At 45.1% G+C, this 22,601-nt stretch overlaps 1 protein-coding gene across 1 annotated transcript; it reads right to left on the reverse strand.

The window, feature by feature from the left end:
* Nucleotides 1–8,291: 8,291 nt before the first annotated feature.
* On the reverse strand, nucleotides 8,292–19,964 carry LOC119333166 (protein FAR1-RELATED SEQUENCE 11-like). The gene is made up of 7 exons (XM_037606163.1): nucleotides 19,821–19,964; nucleotides 19,681–19,746; nucleotides 19,464–19,589; nucleotides 9,808–10,603; nucleotides 8,765–8,874; nucleotides 8,533–8,644; nucleotides 8,292–8,317 (listed from the first exon to the last, which is right to left on the reverse strand). Exons 1-7 carry the CDS (start codon nucleotides 19,962–19,964, stop codon nucleotides 8,292–8,294), a joined length of 1,380 nt encoding a protein of 459 aa, XP_037462060.1.
* Nucleotides 19,965–22,601: the final 2,637 nt, after the last annotated feature.

The following is a 22,601-nucleotide window of genomic DNA, read 5'->3' on the forward strand; positions in this document are numbered from 1 at the left end:
CAAGTATCGTTCATTTGCGACACTCGATGCATTTTCTAGGGTTTTCCGGCGACAAAACCCTACAACACTGCCCCCACGTGACACAACGTGCGTTTTGTGTCCGAATTCGTGCACACCTTGCCTGGGGGACCACATTCGCCAAGCCCACATGGTCCCAAAAAGTTCGGGTCATCTCATGCATGCTTCCACATGCACTATGTACAAGCAGGACCATTCGGGTCTGCCGGAGGTCAGGTCTGAAATTGGTTTTCCTTGACGGTCCCACCAAATGATCCCAAACTTTATGCGTAACCTACGATGACCATGGCATGCATGCATGACAAGTATCGTTCATTTCTGACACTCGATGCATGTATAATATTGTAGAAATGATAGAGATATTATAAATATTGTTGAACATATACAAGTATACAATAACTAATAGGTGTCACAAAGAGTTTTTTTTAGGGATGAACCAATGATATTTATTTTGAGGCAAGAAACAATGCAGGTAGGTGGGCCGGCCCAGACCACAAATAAGTGTCGGATCCATATTGTGGGGCCCACAACGCTGCGCTTTCCATGCACGTCGATCACACGCACGTCGATCACAGGAGTAGTTGTCGTTCTGTTACACAATTCTGGGATCGTGCTAATCCATATGTTCCTAATCCCTACGATTGAGGAGCACGTTCAGCCTCGCTTCAACGGAGAAAAATATAGATCGCGATATTGGCCACAGGGAAGTTACGACGACCTAGGCGTCGACCTCGTATATAATCTCCTCCTCCTCGCACATGTCGTCGACTAGATCGACTCCTGCCGGCGAGGCGTCGACAGCTCCGTCCGCCGCATCCCACACGCCACAAAAACCCCGAGAAGATCAAGGTCGTCCGCACGTGCAGGCCGACCTCGACGAACTATCTCGAGAACGCATCGTCGACTTCTTTCATCTTCGTCGACCGATCAAGTAAATTGTCCTCCTTCCCTCGCGCCTTCATAGCAAGCTACTTCCCCCGTCTCGTTGCTTTGATGGACTTAGTTTTACCACATATTTTCAACTAGTATGAACTCGACTAGATGCGTTCTGACCAGATGGTATAGATGAAAACAATCTTTGGTTCTTTCATAGCATGGTAGAATAAGATGTTGTTTCTCGAGAAGCATGATGCAATACATTTTTTGTCACAAGATCCAATTATATTTTTGTCACACGATCCAATTATATTGTTGTGCACATAGAAAATTAAAGAGTTATTAGCATTAGATGTTGATGAACCTCAAATAGGTACCATTGCTATAGACTCTAGTTTATTTACAGCTGAACAATTTGTCACCCTGTTAATAAGACAACCAGACGAATTAGTAACAGTTTACCATATTAAATTTATTGATTATATAATTTATCTGATACTCAAAGAACTTGATCAGATGCAAGTAAATTCAATTACCAATTGTAGTTATTTTTTTATTGCCTCATGTCAGCACACACTTGGCTGCATGTTGCAGTATACATGGTGATAGTTTTGTATTTGCATTAGTGTTATTTTTGCATTAGTGTTAGCTACTGCCAGAAAGTTTTATATTTTTGCATGTCTATTGTTATTTTTGCTTTAGTGTTAGCTAATGTCACGAAGTTATATATTTTCTTTCAATAGGATGGACGAGCTGAATGGAGAAATAGTATGCGCCGTTGAGAAATGGTGCAAGCTTGTTGCAGCTCTATCGAGCGGTCAACGCGCTAGAGTGGCTGATACAACATTGCGCAGCATGCTGCAGATACCATCTATTAAGATGCGTACCCTACTGATTAGGTATATGATTGAGAATTTTCAGGCCAGCACGGGCAGATTCATTATACAAGAGCAGGTTGGGGAGGTGACTCTCGGTGCGGTCGACGTCGAGTGCATCTTTAACCTCGAGAACCAAGGATTGTCCGCTTCGGACATTCTGACTGAAGAAGGCGAGGACATGAAGGAGCGGGTGCCGCCACAATTTCTCAATAAGACATGAGAAAACATAGTGATAGATAATTTCATTGAGGACATAATTAAAAGTAAAGCCACCGACGACGATTTCCTTCGCAAAGTAGTCCTTGTCCTGTTAGGAACAATTATTGCTCCCATGTCGAGCAAGATTGTGCCAAAGCAGTACTATGCTTTGGTCGAAGATGTGAAACGTATTTCAAAGATTAACTGGAATGCCTTCACCATGCGTGTTCTCCTTGATTGCCTTCGCATAGTGAAGAAAGGCAAACACCTCCGCCAATGGCCGAAAGGCAATTTGGCTCTCTTGTAGGTACACATATGAGACATGTTGCATAATGTCAATTATCATATCATTGCAATTTTATGTGATGTATTTTACTAACTCTAAATCCTTATATTTTTTTGTAGTACTTGTACTGGGAGAAGGTGCAACCGGTCGAAGGCGAATGCGCCTATAATCCCAACTTGTCCATACAACCTCTTATGAGGAACTGGACAGAAGGTGCAGCCACTATGAGAGATAGGTTCGACTATGACAATGGGCGCGGCCGTGGTAATGTCAGGGTAAGTCATTGTGTTTCGTCTTTCTTAAATGTTTTGTAACTTAATACTATTTATTTTTTATTCATCACATGTACTTCAATATCGCGTGCAGATCGAAAATAATATCACCCAGGAGTATAGGGCTCAGGATCCCAACATCCCAAATAATGCGCCTACCATGAAGCCAAAACCAAGCCTGCAACTGGAAACGCAAAGAAGTCGACGCACAACCGCATTGTCGGAAGATTTGATGGAGCTTCTAATGAAGCGGTGCATGGACTTCATACACACCCAGATGAGGCAAATCCCTAATCAAGTTGCTGAGGTATCACACCCAAACTTAATAGTTTACAGTATGTCTGCTGTTTTAAATCATGCTAGCATTACTAAGTTTATATTTCTATTGCAGAGATTGTTGGAGAAGTTGAACAAAGCAGGTGTCATGTACAAGCCGGCTGCTGTCGTGCCATCCGCGGAGAATGATCCAAACGAAGTGGATTCGTTCGAGAATGGTCCATATGAAAAGAAGGAATTCGTGTACAAGGAAGACATGGACAGTGATGGACAGCCGATCATTGACATGACGCAACCTGATATAGTGCTTCCCGACCATAAAACCGTACCTGAGGTACTATGTATTTATCTTTCTGTCTATAGTTTTCTCGTTTAATTTTTTACGTCTAGAAATGTTCACACGATTTAGTTTGCCAAACAGAAAACCCCACCGAAGATGAATAGACACAAGGAAGCTTCACCTGTTAAGCGTAATGATGTATGTGGGGGTACACCGGAAAACCCTTGGGTGGTTGGTACTTCTACTCTAGCACCTTCATCGGACATAGACATTTGTCCATCTTCTGTCAGCAAGTTCATGGCTAAGGCGAATGGAAAAAGGGTGCAACAATCGATAAGGATGAGGAGGTTATGTCCGGTAAGCAGAAGCGGGCCGTTCCCAAGAAATTTGAATCCCCCTACGCACTTGACAAGCCCGGCAGGCGTACCAGCCATGGTCAGAGAACCTCTGGTACTAGTACTGCTACTAGAGGTATCGTAACTAATATTATTATTATTTTTTATTTACTACCAATGCATATGATCACCATTGTTGACGTTCATATTATTTCATGCAGCTCTATTTTCGAACAATAATGTGCCGGAGGTTGTGGCAGATGAGTTGACATCGGAAATAATTGATGCAGTTGTTTCGTTTGTCGAGTTAGCTGCTAGCACTGAGAAGAACAAGAACAAAAAAATTTACTACAGTGAAGGGCGTGGCATAACTCTGACTTCCGAAAGGATTCTATCGGTACTAGCTCATAGATGGCTGTCGGACGATGTAAGTACTACTTGCATGTCCTGTTTTTAAAATGCTCAATAATCTATGTCTCAACTTTCAACATGTAATGCGCTGATATTCTATGTAGGTTATTGATGCTTATATGGGACATTTGGAGCTGTGTGTTGCTCATGATCTTTACCTCTGTCCAGCGTGGAGGTCCAAATTCCTTGTAGATCATGCTATCGCACAAGACGATCCATTTCCATCGAGCTGCAACATGGATAGTGCTCTGACCAAAGTTGAAGCAGTTAATAGAGTCACGAAAGAGTATACTGTGCGTGATAAGGTACGTAATGTTTGTGATTGATCACTACAGTATAGTTCATCAAGTATTTCTTTTGATCCATAATGGTTTTTTGCACTGTAGACGTACATCGCGTTGAATATCGACAATAGCAACTGGATGACCGTGGTCATGCACATGATCAATAAAGAATTCCAAGTTCTCGATTCGCTCTATCCTCTGGACCTGACTGAGAGGACTGTTAAAGCACTAGTAATGTAACCAATATTTGTACCATTGCTCTTACATATTGTTTGTGATTGTTCTTTAACACTATCCTCTTTATAGCGAATGGCTATAGCACACGATATGCGTCAGGCAAATCTTATTACACCAGGGAAATATCCGGACATAAGTAAGTGGCCTATCAAGGAGTATGACATACCCCAGCAAGAGGATGGATGAGTTAATAGGACATCATGCACAATCAAACAACAACACACATGTTCGTATTGCCCACCGCTAATGTTTGCATATGTACCAGGAACTCTTGTGGCCTTTTCGTCACAGAATGTCTAGAACATTGGGACGGGGACCGAATCGCCCACTATTTTACACAGGTATGCTGTTATTTATGTTTGTAGACTAGCTACTATGGTGGTGTAGCAACTTCGGTTCATGTAACCTTTATGTCATTTTTTGCAGGCCACCGTTGACGCAAGGAGAAGACGTTTCGTCGCAGAGTTGATTATGTCACCTTCGAACTCGATGGAGTGTGTGAAGAACAAAATTCGCGAAGTCGCAAGGAAAAGGCGCGCCTGAAGAATTCATGCGGCATGCAAGATTGAAGTTTTAGTGGTTTGGATTTAGTCCGGTCGAAGGTTTCGACGGCATGATTATCTTAGGGGTTCTATCATTTTTATGTAATAAACAGGGCATCTCCAATATTGTGACACATGCATGTGTATGTGTCTGTCAGATAATTCGCTCGTACAAGACAATTCGGTCATAAAATTCGCTCGGAGAAGACAATTTGGTCGTACCAATAAAGTTTTGGCTTCACTTATCAATTGTTCTTGCTTAATATTTTTCTCGTTTCCAATTTTTTATAATTGTATTTTTCACGGCTTCACTTATCAAGTGTTCTTACTTAATATTTTTCTCGTTCTCCATTTTTTTATAATAGTCTATTTTTCTCTTCAACTGCTCTTGTGAGTTTCATATTAAAATTTTCACAATCTTAACTTTTTTTAAAACTCTACCAAGCTTAACCTTCTGCCTTAGCTATCTGCATGTCATCATCTTGCATAATCTCCTAGTAATTCCCCCTCATCACATGATTATGAAAAGTAGTCATGGTAGATAAGTAAATATATCGAGCCAAAATGTAATATTACACTGATCAAAATTAGTCATGTCAGCTCGTTGGCTCTATTGCGTGTTATCAGGCATCATGTTTTTCTATTTTGTTTTACAAACCTGTCATTTTTTTATTATATGTATAATTAACTTTTTCTGTACTAACAATAATGCCAGGCACGGCCCATCTAACCACGTGAGGGGCCCCACAGGCAGGCTATCTTCCCGGCAGCGCTACACCAGCCCATTTTGCCAGGTTCACATTGATCTTTCCCCTTTTCTCGTTTCCCTTTCCAAATCCCTAGCCCTCCCTCTCTATTTGCGCCTCCAAATCTCGACGGCGAAAGCATGACAGCGAGCTGGGCGTCGGGCGGCGGCGGCGGCGGCGAGAAGAATGGTGGCGACCACAAGTTAGGTCGAACCCTGGGTCCTACAAGCAGGTGGGGCGGATTCAGTGGCACAGAAGGCAGCGGCGGCGGATCTAGTGGAACAGGGGACAGGGGTTTCGTGGGCGGCGGCGGGCCGGGAGAACCCACGGCTAGGGTTTCTTCAGTGCTACACTTTGGTGGCAAAAAGGTAAGTTATTTACCGTTGTTCTTTACATCCCAGCATTACGCCCATAATTCATCACCTGTGGCCATGACAAGCTTCATCTATGTGGTCATCAGGAAACTCCTAGTGGCCGTGTCTGCGTAGATGTAGACAATTTTGGCAGCAAACTCGGGGGATGTGTGTTTGAGGTTAGTCTACTGAGCATGATATTCAAACTAGTACTGCTATTGCGGTCAAGCTGCAAAAAAGTTCAGTGTTTAACGCTTGCAGCGACAAGTTCAGTTATAAAATGACTTGAATTGCTCATGATTTATTTAGGATGATATCACTTCTGAGTATGTTGAATGGGTTGATGGGGAGTGGGATAGCAAAGCAAAGTCAGTCATTAAGTATCTTGCCATGAAGAACAAGAAACTGGAGACTAAGATTACAGAATATGAAGCTGGAATTAAAAGGAATGAGAAAGAAAAGAGGGCAATGGTTAAGATGCACAAGGAGATATTGCTCTATAGGGATAGGATTTTAGGATTTGGAGGTCTTCTGTATCTTGGCCTGCTTGCCATTATGATTGCTGTCATAGTTAGCAAGTAGATTGTTCATAAAGTTATTGACATCATTGTAATTGACATGATGAAATGCTGCTGAATTATTTGCTATTCAGTTTATGGGCAAAGTGTAACAGAGATTGCAGCATAAATAACATGGGGCCATCATGATTGGTAGACAATGCACTTTTGGCATGTTCTATATTTGGCAGACAATGCACTTTTGGCATGTCCTATATTTGACAGACAATGCACTTTTGGCATGTTCTATATTTGGTATGTGATGCACATGGGCACATCACCTAGCAACACTACTGATTTATGCAGCAGCCTAGTTCATTGTCTTGTTGCAACATAGGAGCAACATCTAGCAGCTTCCATGCAACACTGAAGCAAAGCAACAGTACATATTCAATATTCAGAAATTTAACTGAACTTGGCACTTAGGGTGAGCAGTAGATATTCAGTTCTTCAGCCACAAAGAACCCGATCAAACCGTACCAATTGCATAACTTATATGCTTACATATAAAAGCATACCTAACCAACATCAAACCCAAAATAATGTTAACTTATATGCTGAAACATATAACAGCATACCTAACTTAAGATAACCAGCAGCTTCCTCCTCCTTCAGCAACTGTGCCCATCTTCACTTCTTCAGAAATTTGAGGCGGCGTGAGCGGCGCACCACACACAGAGAAGCCTTCTTCTTGACCGCCATTCTGTTTGACAGCTGCGCCACCTGATCCTGAGCCACCTCCTCTTCTTACACCCTCACTATGTCAGGGAGGAGGGGAAGGAGCTCGACGTCGATGGGCATTGTCTTGCCACCCTCGACGGTAACCGGCGCTACCATATGCACAGCGTCCTCCTCGCCCTCCTCATGGTCACCAGGGATGAACAGTACCTCCTCCACATCGTCCTCCACGACATCAGAGCCCAACGGCAGCACTGGCTTCGACACGTGGCGGACCTGGTAGTCCGGGCTGACGGGCGTAGGGAGAGCGAGCTCGATGTCGACGCGGTCCGCCCTCGACGTGACACGTGCCGAATCTGGCCGCAGCGTCATGGTGGTGGAGAGGTACATCCACCACCTTGCGCGCTGAATAGGGGAGTCGCTCAGCGTGGCCTCTCGCATTGCTCACACGAGTAGGACAACCGGCGGGACGCCGCGGCCGTAGGGGAAGGCGCGCTTCCTCTCAGCGTCGGTGAGGACTTTGACGAGGCCACGTGCGTGGTTGACCTACATCTCCGTGCTGGGGAACTAGCCGCACACCTCCGTCAACTACGCGCGCCACCCCTCTTCATCACCGGCGAGGTCCATCATCGCTCTCTGCCAGCCGAGGCTTCTCTCCATGGAGGCGGCTGCAGCGGTCACCGGCGAGGGTATTCTCGATCTACTGTAGGTGGGGATAAGACGGGAGTTCGAACCGGCGCCTGTGGGAGGTGGGTGAGTGTGTGGTGGGGAGGAGAGTGGTACAGTTACTTATTTAATGGCATTTAGGACGTGGGCAGGGGAAATGTACAATATTCTTTCTACCTCCCGCCCCGGTCATTACACAGTAAAGAACTTTTTTGATTTTTGTTTACAGGGAAACATTTTACTTTATTTAAACAAAGACTGGGATCTCGTTTGCTAATACACTAAGGATACAATCAGGGGGCGAAAGCCTCCAAACCAAAGAAACACAAGCGCCTACAGCTACCTTAGCCAATGTATGAGCCGGCCGATTAACACAGTAAATAATTGAAGCAAGTGTTCTACTCTTGTTCCTTCTCCACTTTTTCTGCACATGATAGAAGACAAGCTAAGTTAATGAATGATACAAAATTTAATAATCCACAATGCATACAAACACTTACTTCTGATTTAGTTTGCATTTCTTGCTACGTCTAGTGTGTCCTACCAAGTTGCAAGCGCCGCACCAGGTTTTCAACTCATCAAAAGAGAGTGGTCTACCATTTTTCGAGACAGGGCGGCTCTCATCTACCTTTGTTGCACCTTTGCTTGACACTTTCATAGGATCTTTAACCTCAATCATGTTGCCTTCACCATCATCCACATATTCAACTGCACACTTACTGATGTCATTTGTTTGCTTCAACAAATTTTCCTGTAGCAGATCATACTCATGACTATTAGCTATCACAACCTTCAAACTCTCCTGTAACTGATCCCACAATGCAGGGTGTTTGCATGCCGCATGCATAGCTTCAGACGCTAACACACTGACCTGGCTATATTTCATTCTTTCCCCGACCCCAGTCCAACCAAATCCCAACAGATCGCTTGTGCGCCTCGCGGGCAGTCCCAACCTTGCTTCTTTCGTGAACCGAATAAGAACTAAACAGTTCGGTATTTCAGATATGTTCAAGTGCTTCAGTACATGGAATATGTGCTTGCAAGGTAGACCCTTTCGAATCATTCTTCTGCAGCTGCACCTTATAGTTTCTGCGGAATTTACTGGTGTATACTCCACCCAAAAACGGCGCTTCCGATTATTCTTCCAGGCCATGATGTACTGCTGTGATCCGTCTCCCAGCTTTATTTCTACAATCTCCATGCCGTCAATTTTTCTAAGATCATCTTGCAACATATAGAAGTTTGCTAGAGTGAAGACGTGAGAAGCAGCTATCTCAAGTTCCCTCGAGCTAGTAACTGGCACCGGTAAACTCTGTGAGGCCGTGCAGTCATCTCGCGCCTCGTTTTCACGGATACGCACAACGGCGTTCTCATAGTGCAAAATCATATCCACCAGGGTCATTTCACCGTCTAGGTGGAGGTGAAGGCATGAGTTCAGGCTTTCACTCCGCTAGTTGCTTTTCATGCCAAGCCAAAACCCCTCTGTTAGATATGCCGCGGCCCACAGTCTCCTCTTCTTATACATCCGCCTCAACCATGTTACAGTTTTTTCCGACTGCCATCTTTTGGAAAATGTGTGCCATCTCTCCTCAAATGTTGTCGTGGACGTGCTGTAGTACAGAAGAGTTCGGAACTCCTTCAAGGACTTGTGACTGAGGTGAATCTTCATATTTTTCTCTATGTGCCACGTACATATACGGTGCCACACGTCTGGCAAGACTTCGCGAATTGCCTTGATCATCGCAGCGTTGGCGTCTGTGATAACACTCTTAGGCATCTTTTGACACATGGACCTCAAAAAAGTCTGCAGAAGCCACACGTATGTCTCCTCGGTCTTGTCCGAAACTATGGCACAACCAAAAATAGTGGTCTTCCGGTGATTGTTAAGACCAACAAAAGGTATGAATGGCATACCATAGCGGTTCATCTTGTATGTGCTGTCAAATACAAGCACGTCGCCGAAGTCCTCATAGTCATGACGAGACTGGGAGTCGCACCAGAACATCCTATTCAAATGTCCTTCCTTATCTAGCCTGTACTCGAAAAATAAGTTAGGATCCCTCTGTTTCCTACTGGCCATGATGCCTATGGCTGTGGCAGCATCACCTTTTGAAAGAAGCTTCCTCTTCTCCTTGGCGCAAAGGTTGTATATTTCATGCCTGGTAAAACCAACACCGCCATACCATACATGTTTGTTGATGAAGCAATCCATCATGTCATGAATTCTAATCCCTGCAGCTCTCATGGACATTATCTCATCCTTCTGGTACTCTTTGATTTTTCTGTGGGACCAAAGAAAAGGTACCTCATCAGGTCCTGCCAACATATGGCTATGCTTGTCCTCAAAAGTTTCAACATACCAAACCCCACGCTTTTGGTCAAGCTTGACGGTCAGGTGCGCTTCGCAAAAGCAGCGTGTCTCGGCTCTGAGCCTACGGCTGTGTCCTTCCTCGGTTAGCAACTTGTTGTCACGTTTCCCTTGTCTTGAACAAACAAACCGCCTATAACACATATGACGTGACTCTGTTTTGCTATACCTGACCTTATTCTTTCTAATGCTGAAACCATTATCTCTAGCATAGCTTTTGTAGAAATCATACGCAACATCGTGAGACGTAAAAGTCATTTCCATTATCTGCATGAATATATCCCTCTTATCATCTGCACTGGCAGTATCTTGGACATTCTTTGCCCCATCATCTTGTGTCACCTACACAATCAAACCACAGCCATGAAAACAGATTTCTATGGTTTAACATGTTGGGGAACGTTGCAGAAAATTAAAATTTTTCCTACGGTTTCACCAAGATCCATCTATGAGTTCATCTAAGCAACGAGTCTAGGGAGAGAGTTTGCATCTACATACCACTTGTAGATCGCGTGCGGAAGCTTGCAAGGTGATGATGTAGTCGTACTCGACGTGATCCAAATCACCGATGACCAGCGCCGAACGGACGGCACCTCCGCGTTTAACACACGTACGGGACGGGAGACGTCTCCTCCTTCTTGATCCAGCAAGGGGGAAGGAGAGGTTGATGAATATCCAGCAGCACGACGGCGTGGTGGTGGATGCAGGGCGTCACAGCAGCAGGGCTTCGCCGAGACTACGAGGGAGAGACGTAACGGGGGGAGGTGGAGGCGCCAGGGGCTGGTGTGTTCTCCTCCTCTCCCCCCCCCACTATATATAGGGGTGCCAAGGGGGGGGGCGCCGTCCCTAGTAGATGAGATCTACTAGGGGGGGCGGCGGCCTAGGGGAGGTTTCCCTCCCCCCCAAGGCACCTAGGGGTGCCTTCCACCACTAGGACTCCTCCTAGGGGGAAACCCTAGGCGCATGGGCCTATAGGGGCTGGTGCCCTTGGCCCATGATGGCCAAGGCGCACCCCCTACAGCCCATGTGGCCCCCCGGGACAGGTGGCCCCACCCGGTGGACCCCCGGGACCCTTCCGGTGGTCCCGGTACAATACCGATAACCCCGAAACTTGTCCCGATGCCCGAAACAGCACTTCCTATATATAATTCTTTACCTCCGGACCATTCCGGAACTCCTCGTGACGTCCGGGATCTCATCCGGGACTCCGAACAACATTCGGGTTTCTGCATATACATATCTTCATAACCCTAGCGTCACCGAACCTTAAGTGTGTAGACCCTACGGGTTCGGGAGACATGCAGACATGACCGAGACGCTCTCAGTCAATAACCATCAGCGGGATCTGGATACCCATGATGGCTCCCACATGCTCCTCGATGTTGTCATCGGATGAACCACTATGTCGAGGATTCGATCAAACCCTGTATGCAATTCCCTTTGTCAATCGGTATGTTACTTGCCCGAGACTCGATCGTCGGTATCCCAATACCTTGTTCAGTCTCGTTACCGGCAAGTCACTTTACTCGTACCGTAACGCATGATCCCGTGTCCAACACCTTGGTCACATTGAGCTCATTATGATGATGCATTACCGAGTGGGCCCAGAGATACCTCTCCGTCATACGGAGTGACAAATCCCAGTCTCGATCCGTGTCAACCCAACAGCTACTTTCGGAGATACCTGTAATGCACCTTTATAGTCACCCAGTTATGTTGTGACGTTTGGTACACCCAAGGCACTCTTACGGTATCCGGGAGTTACACGATCTCATGGTCGAAGGAAGAGATACTTGACACTTGCAAAGCTCTAGCAAAGCGAACTACACGATCTTTTATGCTATGCTTAGGATTGGGTCTTGTCCATCACATCATTCTCCTAATGATGTGATCCCGTTATCAACGACATCCAATGTCCATAGTCAGGAAACCATGACTATCTGTTGATCACAACGAGCTGGTCAACTAGAGGCTTACCAGGGACATAGTGTGGTCTAAGTTTTCACACGTGTATTATGATTTCCAGATAATACAGTTATAGCATGAATAAAAGACAATTATCATGAACAATGAAATATAATAATACTTTTATTATTGCCTCTAGGGCATATTTCCAACAGTCTCCCACTTGCACTAGAGTCACCAATCTAGTTACATTGTGATGAATCGAACACCCATAGAGTTCTGGTGTTGATCATGTTTTGCACGCGAGAGAGGTTTAGTGAGCGGATCTGCGACATTCAGATCCGTGTGCACTTTGCAAATCTCTATGTCTCCATCTTGAACATTTTCACGGATGGAGTTGAAACGACGCTTGATGTGCCTGGTCTTCTTGTGAAACCTGGGCTCCTTTGCAAGGGCAATAGCTCCAGTGTTGTCACAGAAGAGTTTGATCGGCCCCGACGCATTGGGTATGACTCCTAGGTCGGTGATGAACTCCTTCACCCAAATCGCTTCATGTGCTGCCTCCGAGGCTGCCATGTACTCCGCTTCACACGTAGATCCCGCCACGACGCTCTGCTTGCAGCTGCACCAGCTTACTGCTCCACCATTCAACATATACACGTATCCAGTTTGTGACTTAGAGTCATCCAGATCTGAGTCGAAGCTAGCGTCGACGTAACCCTTTACGACGAGCTCTTCGTCTCCTCCATAAACGAGAAACATGTCCTTTGTCCTTTTCAGGTACTTCAGGATATTCTTGACCGCTGTCCAGTGTTCCTTGCCGGGATTACTTTGGTATCTTGCTACCAAACTTACGGCAAGGTTTACATCGGGTCTGGTACACAGCATGGCATACATAATAGATCCTATGGCTGAAGCATAGGGGATGACACTCATCTCTTCTTTATCTTTTGCCGTGGTCGGTGACTGAGCTGAGCTCAGTCTCATACCTTGTAACATAGGCAAGAACCCCTTCTTGGACTGATCCATTCTGAATCTCTTCAAAATCTTATCAAGGTATGTGCTTTGTGAAAGACCTATGAGGCGTCTCGATCTATCTGTATAGATCTTGATGCCTAATATATAAGCAGCTTCTCCAAGGTCCTTCATTGAAAAACACTTATTCAAGTAGGCCTTAATGCTGTCCAGAAATTCTATATTATTTCCCATCAGGAGTATGTCATCTACATATAATATGAGAAATGCTACAGAGCTCCCACTCACTTTCTTGTAAACGCAGGCTTCTCCATAAGTCTGCATAAACCCAAACGCTTTGATCATCTCATCAAAGCGAATGTTCCAACTCCGAGATGCTTGCACCAGTCCATAAATGGATCGCTGGAGCTTGCATACTTTGTTAGCGTTCCGAGGATCGACAAAACCTTCCGGCTGCATCATATACAGTTCTTCCTTAAGATGCCCGTTAAGGAATGCTGTTTTGACGTCCATCTGCCATATCTCATAATCATAGTATGCGGCAATTGCTAACATGATTCGGACGGACTTTAGCTTTGCTACGGGAGAGAATGTCTCGTCGTAGTCAATCCCTTGAACCTGTCGATAACCCTTAGCGACAAGTCGAGCTTTATAGATGGTAACATTACCATCCGCGTCCGTCTTCTTCTTAAAGATCCATTTGTTTTCTATCGCTCGCCGATCATCGGGAAAGTCTGTCAAAGTCCATACTTTGTTTTCATACATGGATTCTATCTCGGATTTCCTGGCTTCAAGCCATTTGTTGGAATCCGGGCCCGCCATTGCTTCTTCATAGTTCGAAGGTTCATTGTTGTCTAACAACATGATTTCCAGGACAGGGTTGCCGTACCACTCTGGTGCGGAACGTGTCCTTGTGGACCTACGAAGTTCAGTAGTAACTTGATCCGAAGTACCTTGATCATTATCATGGTTTTCCTCTTCAGTTGGTGTGGGCATCACAGGAACGGTTTCCTGTGCTGCGTCACTATCCCGCTCAAGAGGTAGTACTTCATCGAGTTCTACTTTCCTCCCACTTACTTCTTTCGAGAGAAACTCTTTTTCCAGAAAGCATCCGTTCTTGGCAACAAAGATCTTGCCTTCGGATCTTAAGTAGAAGGTATACCCTACAGTTTCCTTAGGGTATCCTATGAATACGCATTTTTCCGACTTGGGTTCGAGCTTTTCAGGTTGAAGTTTCTTGACATAAGCTTCGCATCCCCAAACTTTTAGAAACGACAGCTTAGGTTTCTTTCCAAACCATAATTCATACGGTGTCGTCTCGATGGATTTAGACGGTGCCCTATTTAAAGTGAATGTAGCTGTCTCTAGAGCGTATCCCCAAAATGATAGCGGTAAATCGGTAAGAGACATCATAGACCGCACCATATCCAATAGAGTGCGATTACGACGTTCGGACACACCGTTTCGCTGAGGTGTTCCAGGCGGCGTGAGCTATGAAACGATTCCACATTTCTTTAAGTGTGTACCAAATTCGTGACTTAAGTATTCTCCTCCACGATCTGATCGTAAGAATTTTATCTTTCGGTCACGTTGATTCTCCACCTCATTCTGAAATTCCTTGAACTTTTCAAAGGTCTCAGACTTGTGTTTCATTAAGTAGACATACCCATATCTACTCAAGTCATCTGTGAGAGTGAGAACATAACGATATCCTCCGCGAGCCTCAACGCTCATTGGACCGCACACATCGGTATGTATGATTTCCAACAAGTTGGTTGCTCGCTCCATTGTTCCGGAGAACGGAGTCTTGGTCATTTTGCCCAATAGGCATGCTTCGCACGTGTCAAACGATTCATAATCAAGAGACTCTAAAAGTCCATCGGTATGGAGCTTCTTCATGCGCTTGACACCAATGTGACCAAGGCGGCAGTGCCACAAGTATGTGGGACTATCGTTATCAACTTTAAATCTTTTGGTATCTACACTATGAACATGTGTAATATTACGCTCGAGATTCATTAAGAATAAACCATTGACCATCGGAGCATGACCATAAAACATATCTCCCATATAAATCGAACAACCATTATTCTCAGACTTAAATGAGTAGCCATCTCGTATTAAACGAGATCCTGATACAATGTTCATGCTCAAACTTGGCACTAAATAACAATTATTAAGGTTCAAAACTAATCCCGTAGGTAAATGTAGAGGCAGCGTGCCGACGGCGATCACATCGACTCTGGAACCATTCCCGACGCGCATCGTCACCTCGTCCTTTGCCAGTCTCCGTTTATTCCGCAGCTCCTGCTGTGAGTTACAAATATGAGCAACGGCACCGGTATCAAATACCCAGGAGTTACTACGATTACTGGTAAGGTACACATCAATCACATGTATATCAAATATACCTTTGGTGTTGCCGGCCTTCTTATCCGCTAAGTATTTGGGGCAGTTCCGCTTCCAGTGACCCTTCCCCTTGCAATAAAAGCACTCAGTCTCAAGCTTGGGTCCATTCTTTGACTTCTTCCCGGTAACTGGCTTACCAGGCGCGGCAACATCTTTGCCGTCCTTCTTGAAGTTCTTCTTACCCTTGCCCTTCTTGAACTTAGTGGTCTTATTGACCATCAACACTTGATGTTCTTTCTTGATTTCAGCCTCTGCTGACTTCAGCATCGAGAACACTTCAGGAATGGTCTTTTCCATTCCCTGCATGTTGTAGTTCATCACAAAGCTCTTGTAGCTTGGTGGGAGCGACTGGAGGATTCTGTCAATGACCGCCTCATCTGGGAGGTTAATGTTCAGCTGGGTCATACGGTTGTGCAACCCAGACATCTTCAGGATGTGCTCACTGACAGAACTGTTCTCCTCCATCTTACAACTGTAGAACTTGTCGGAGACATCATATCTCTCGACCCGGGCATGAGCTTGAAAAACTAGTTTCAGCTCTTCGAACATCTCATATGCTCCGTGATGCTCAAAACGCTTTTGGAGCCCCGGTTCTAAGCTGAAAAGCATGCCGCACTGAACGAGGGAGTAATCATCAGCGCGAGACTGCCAAGCATTCATAATGTCTTGGTTCTCTGGGACGGGAGCGTCACCTAGCGGTCCTTCTAGGACATATTGTTTCCTGGAAGCTATGAGGATGATCCTCAGGTTCCGGACCCAGTCCGTATAGTTGCTGCCATCATCTTTCAGCTTGGTTTTCTCTAGGAACGCGTTGAAGTTCATGTTGACATTAGCGTTGGCCATTGATCTACAAGACATATTTGCAAAGGTTTTAGACTAAGTTCATGATAATAAAGTTCTAATCAAATTATGAACTCCCACTTAGATTAGACATCCCTTTGGTCATCTAAGTGTTACACGATCCGAGTCGACTAGCCCGTGTCCGATCATCACGTGAGACGGACTAGTCATCGTCGGTGAACATTTTCATGTTGATCGTATCTTCTATACGATTCGTGTTTGACCTTTCGGTCTCCGTGTTCCGAGGCCATGTCTGCACATGCTAGGCTCGTCAAGTTAACCCTAAGTGTTTTCGCTGTGTAAAACTGTCTTACACCCGTTGTATGTGAACGTAAGAATCCATCACACCCGATCATCACGTGGTGCTTAGAAACGACGAACTGTAGCAACGGTGCACAGTTAGGGGAGAACACTTCTTGAAATTTTATAAGGGATCATCTTATTTACTACCGTCGTCCTAAGTAAACAAGATGCATAATACATAATAAACATCACATGCAATTATATAGTTGTGACATGATATGGCCAATATCATATAGCTCCATTGATCTTCATCTTCGGGGCTCCATGATCATCTTGTCACCGGCTTGACACCATGATCTCCATCATCGTGTCTTCATGAAGTTGTCACGCCAACGACTACTTCTACTTCTATGACTAACGTTTAGCAATAAAGTAAAGTAGTTTACATGGCGTTATTCAATGACACGCAGGTCATACAAAAATAATGACAACTCCTATGGCTCCTGCCGGTTGTCATACTCATCGACATGCAAGTCGTGAATCCTATTACAAAGAACATGATCTCATACATCACAATTCATCATTCATCACAACTTCTGGCCATATCACATCACATGATCAATCGCTGCAAAAACAAGTTAGACGTCCTCTAATTGTTGTTGCATCTTTTATGTGGCTGCAATTGGGTTCTAGCAAGAACGTTTTCTTACCTACGAATCACCACAACGTGATTTTGTCAACTTCTATTTACCCTTCATAAGGGCCCTGTTCATCGATTCCGCTCCAACTAAGGTGGGAGAGACAGACACCCGCCAGCCACCTTATGCAACTTGTGCATGTCAGTCGGTGGAACCGATCTCACGTAAGTGTACGTGTAAGGTTGGTCCGGGCCGCTTCATCCCACAATACCGTTGAGCAAGAAAAGACTAGTAGAGGCAAGTAAGATGACAAAATCCACGCCCATAACAAAGTTGTGTTCTACTCGTGCAAAGAGAACTACGCATAGACCTAGCTCATGATGCCACTGTTGGGGAACGTTGCAGAAAATTAAAATTTTTCCTACGGTTTCACCAAGATCCATCTATGAGTTCATCTAAGCAACGAGTCTAGGGAGAGAGTTTGCATCTACATACCACTTGTAGATCGCGTGCGGAAGCTTGCAAGGTGATGATGTAGTCGTACTCGACGTGATCCAAATCACCGATGACCAGCGCCGAACGGACGGCACCTCCGTGTTCAACACACGTACGGGACGGGAGACGTCTCCTCCTTCTTGATCCAGTAAGGGGGAAGGAGAGGTTGATGAAGATCCAGCAGCACGACGGCGTGGTGGTGGATGCAGGGCGTCACAGCAGCAGGGCTTCGCCGAGACTACGAGGGAGAGACGTAACGGGGGGAGGTGGAGGCGCCAGGGGCTGGTGTGTTCTCCTCCTCTCCCCCCCCCCACTATATATAGGGGTGCCAAGGGGGGGGCGCCGGCCCTAGTAGATGAGATCTACTAGGGGGGGCGCCGGCCCTAGTAGATGAGATCTACTAGGGGGGGCGGCGGCCTAGGGGAGGTTTCCCTCCCCCCCAAGGCACCTAGGGGTGCCTTCCACCACTAGGACTCCTCCTAGGGGGAAACCCTAGGCGCATGGGCCTATAGGGGCTGGTGCCCTTGGCCCATGATGGCCAAGGCGCACCCCCTACAGCCCATGTGGCCCCCCGGGACAGGTGGCCCCACCCGGTGGACCCCCGGGACCCTTCCGGTGGTCCCGGTACAATACCGATAACCCCGAAACTTGTCCCGATGCCCGAAACAGCACTTCCTATATATAATTCTTTACCTCCGGACCATTCTGGAACTCCTCGTGACGTCCGGGATCTCATCCGAGACTCCGAACAACATTCGGGTTTCTGCATATACATATCTTCATAACCCTAGCGTCACCGAACCTTAAGTGTGTAGACCCTACGGGTTCGGGAGACATGCAGACATGACCGAGACGCTCTCAGTCAATAACCATCAGCGGGATCTGGATACCCATGATGGCTCCCACATGCTCCTCGATGTTGTCATCGGATGAACCACTATGTCGAGGATTCGATCAAACCCTGTATGCAATTCCCTTTGTCAATCGGTACGTTACTTGCCCGAGACTCGATCGTCGGTATCCCAATACCTTGTTCAGTCTCGTTACCGGCAAGTCACTTTACTCGTACCGTAACGCATGATCCCGTGTCCAACACCTTGGTCACATTGAGCTCATTATGATGATGCATTACCGAGTGGGCCCAGAGATACCTCTCCGTCATACGGAGTGACAAATCCCAGTCTCGATCCGTGTCAACCCAACAGCTACTTTCGGAGATACCTGTAATGCACCTTTATAGTCACCCAGTTACGTTGTGACGTTTGATACACCCAAGGCACTCTTACGGTATCCGGGAGTTACACGATCTCATGGTCGAAGGAAGAGATACTTGACACTTGCAAAGCTCTAATAAAGCGAACTACACGATCTTTTATGCTATGCTTAGGATTGGGTCTTGTCCATCACATCATTCTCCTAATGATGTGATCCCGTTATCAACGACATCCAATGTCCATAGTCAGGAAACCATGACTATCTGTTGATCACAACGAGCTGGTCAACTAGAGGCTTACCAGGGACATAGTGTGGTCTAAGTATTCACACGTGTATTACGATTTCTAGATAATACAGTTATAGCATGAATAAAAGACAATTATCATGAACAATGAAATATAATAATACTTTTATTATTGCCTCTAGGGCATATTTCCAACATAACATTACTTACTTCCATAGAACATTGATTACACACATACCTCACTCATGATGACCGACGACTCGGACTCCCCAGAACCAGGTGCATCTAATGATTCGTTGTTAAGGCATGTCTCCGCGTTGGATTCACCGTAATAGTCGTACGCATTATGACATTTGGAAATGAACTGAAAAATACAACACAAATACATAATTACTTATCATATAATATTCCAGAAGAAATTCAATTTGCATGCCAAAAAAAATTCACTTACGTACCTGACTAATGTAATCTTCATTCAAGAGCTCCGAGTTGTTTTCCTGATCATCATCAAGCTCATCGATCTATAAATTTTCAACACAAAGATTTAATGTTGTCGGATGCCACCAAAAAATTACAACATGACAATGCCACTCACATTAAGATCGTCCCATTCGTTCCCATTCTCTGACCGATCTTCACGATCTGAATTTTCATCATCTGACCAATCTTCTATCCAATCTTTCATCAGTTCTCCAAACTCCATGTCTATCATGATATCAGTTAACTCCTCGTCCGCCATTTCCTACAACCAATAATATGTATCATCACATGTGCAAACATTATCAATGATGAAATATAAAACACATAGCACACGATCATGGATGTTATGTAAACAACCGCAACCGAGGTCATTCAGATCTGCCAAACTTAGTAAGGAAGATGGCCACGGCACCCGTCATGATCACTTTTAATCGCGAGAAACTGCACGATCTCAAAACCTAGCTAGATCTGTGATTATCTCTGCCGTTGGATACCTAGGTTAGCCGCCACATCAAATAACGATACTGGTGGTGCACACAGCCGACGGCAACCGACGCTACGTGAACCCAGATCACGAGGAGCGGCACTACTGGAACAAGATCCACGATCGCATGCGCCGCCGGGTAGCTAGGTTACCCGCTCCGCTAGGTTAACCACTACCACTGGCGCGGCGGCAGTTCGTTCGATGTTGCCGCGAGCAAGACTAGAGGGGGGACGCGGGATGCGGTACCTGTGCACGATCGTTGGAGATTCACGACGTTGTCGCGCCCGCTGTCTGACGAGATCGCCGGTGACGAGATAGCCGCCGGTGGAGATCTACTACGTGACTTATGGGGCTGCGTCAATGCTCGCGAGATTGATGAAGCTGCTGGCGTGAATGATTGGATTCGGCAGGTCTTACGTGGACGTGGGGTCGTGTGATGTTTTTTTTCGGACCAGGGTACTGTATGTATATGGTTTGGGTTATACAGGGCTAGACGGGGCTTGGATCTGGGCTGCGACGGGCCAGGAAAAAAAAAACTCGCGGGGACAAAAATACCCCTCTAAAATTAGGTTAAGGGGGAGCACCGGAGCAGGCCTATGGTGTGGGCATTCAAACATAATACTCTCAGCTAACAAAACATAAAGCTGAAACCAATGCCTCACAGGCGCGTCGAGTAGCAGAACAAGGGAATGGAATTGTAACTGACCCGCAATTTTGCAGTAAAAAAGTATAAATAAATAAAACAGAAAAAACAAACTCTACACCATCACGTATTGGTATATACTAGCAAAAAAGTCCGTGCGTTGCAACGGGACACAAATTTTAACTTATTAATTCCTCTAGAAGGATGAACAGGTTAACTCTGCATCCTTTGAATAGTAATGCTTAATTTGTGTGATGCTTGAATTGGATGGTGAACAACAAAAACTCACCTCATCTCTCATTTTTCCTAATGTCTATCTTCTGCTAGTTTTCATGAAGATGACCTTTTTGAATACTCTACATAGTACCTGTAGAAAGCAAATAATATGATTAGTTTTGGAGAACAACAGTTGGGTAAATAAAATATGATGCTATTCTTTTCATTACAGAGTGATGTGCCAGTGGAAAGTACCCATATGCATGTCTTCACTCTTAACAATCTCATGCCACGATTGCATCCGCAATCTAGGGAGAACTTTTCTCAGATAATGGGGAAAAAGATCAAACTATTAGATAAGATTTATTTTTCTCTCTGTTGAATTTTTCGTAATAACGAAAAAACTATCATAAGATCTCTTTTCCTGGTCTGATCAATTTTTGTAATAATGAAGCAACTATCAACTATTGGATGAAATGAATTACCCAAAAATATAGGGAGAATTATTTGAGTGAAGCTATAAGAAATGAATAAAATCATCCAGTAAGTTAGTCCACATGAAATCAATGAACGTACTTCTCATGTCGCTGGCAATTTACCTTTGATAAACTGTAAGCAAATAGTTATAGTTTTCTTGTCAACAAAGGCAAACAAAATCCATCCGAAGACATTAACTTACCATGCAATTGTATGTTTGTGTATCTTGTCGACAGAAGGTCTTAGCAACTGTCAAGTTTGGCAACTAAGCAGTGCCGAGTAATTTACTTCATAATTATGCACTCTGACAGGTAGCAACAGCAAGGTATTCCAGCGTTATTCCCTTTCGAATATAATGTTGTCCCCATCCCTTCCATCTGTCCTCTGATCTCTCTCTCCCTGATGATCAACATTATTAGAATTTAGAATAGAACCAACAGTTTCTTACTTTCCGGAACCTGAAAAACCATCGAGCGACCAGAGGCACAGCCACACACGCACACACGCGGATTCCATCGCCACCAACTTTCTTGAATGGAAAGATAGATAGTACACTATATCATCCAATACTAAAAAGTATTAGTGGTCTTTCGCTCTTCCTTGTTGAAGCCTTGTCTGAAGTACATCTAGCCCTGTAAGACAATAGGCTTTGGGGGGAACCGGCACTACCCTCTAGGGGTGGCCTATCACATATATATATAATGAGGTGGTATACAACGTTACAATATACACATGTAAATACAGTCTAACACCCTCCCTCAATCTTAGCCACTTTCTAATGAATCTAGAAGGGTAAGATTGCGCCTGCAAGTCTCAAACTGTGGCAAAGGCAATGGCTTGGTGAAGATGTCAGCAAGTTGATCCTTGGAAGAAATAAACTTGATCTGTAGTTGCTTCTGAGAGACACGTTCACGCACAAAGTGATAGTCAACTTCAATGTGTTTCGTTCGGGCATGGAATACCGGATTTGCAGAAAGGTATGTAGCACCGATGTTATCACACCAAAGAACAGGAGGCTGTGATTGGGGTATACTTAACTCCTGAAGCAAGGACTGTACCCAGATAATCTCTGATGT

This window comes from Triticum dicoccoides, chromosome 7A (assembly GCF_002162155.2).
Source record: "Triticum dicoccoides isolate Atlit2015 ecotype Zavitan chromosome 7A, WEW_v2.0, whole genome shotgun sequence".
Lineage (NCBI taxonomy): Eukaryota > Viridiplantae > Streptophyta > Magnoliopsida > Poales > Poaceae > Triticum > Triticum dicoccoides.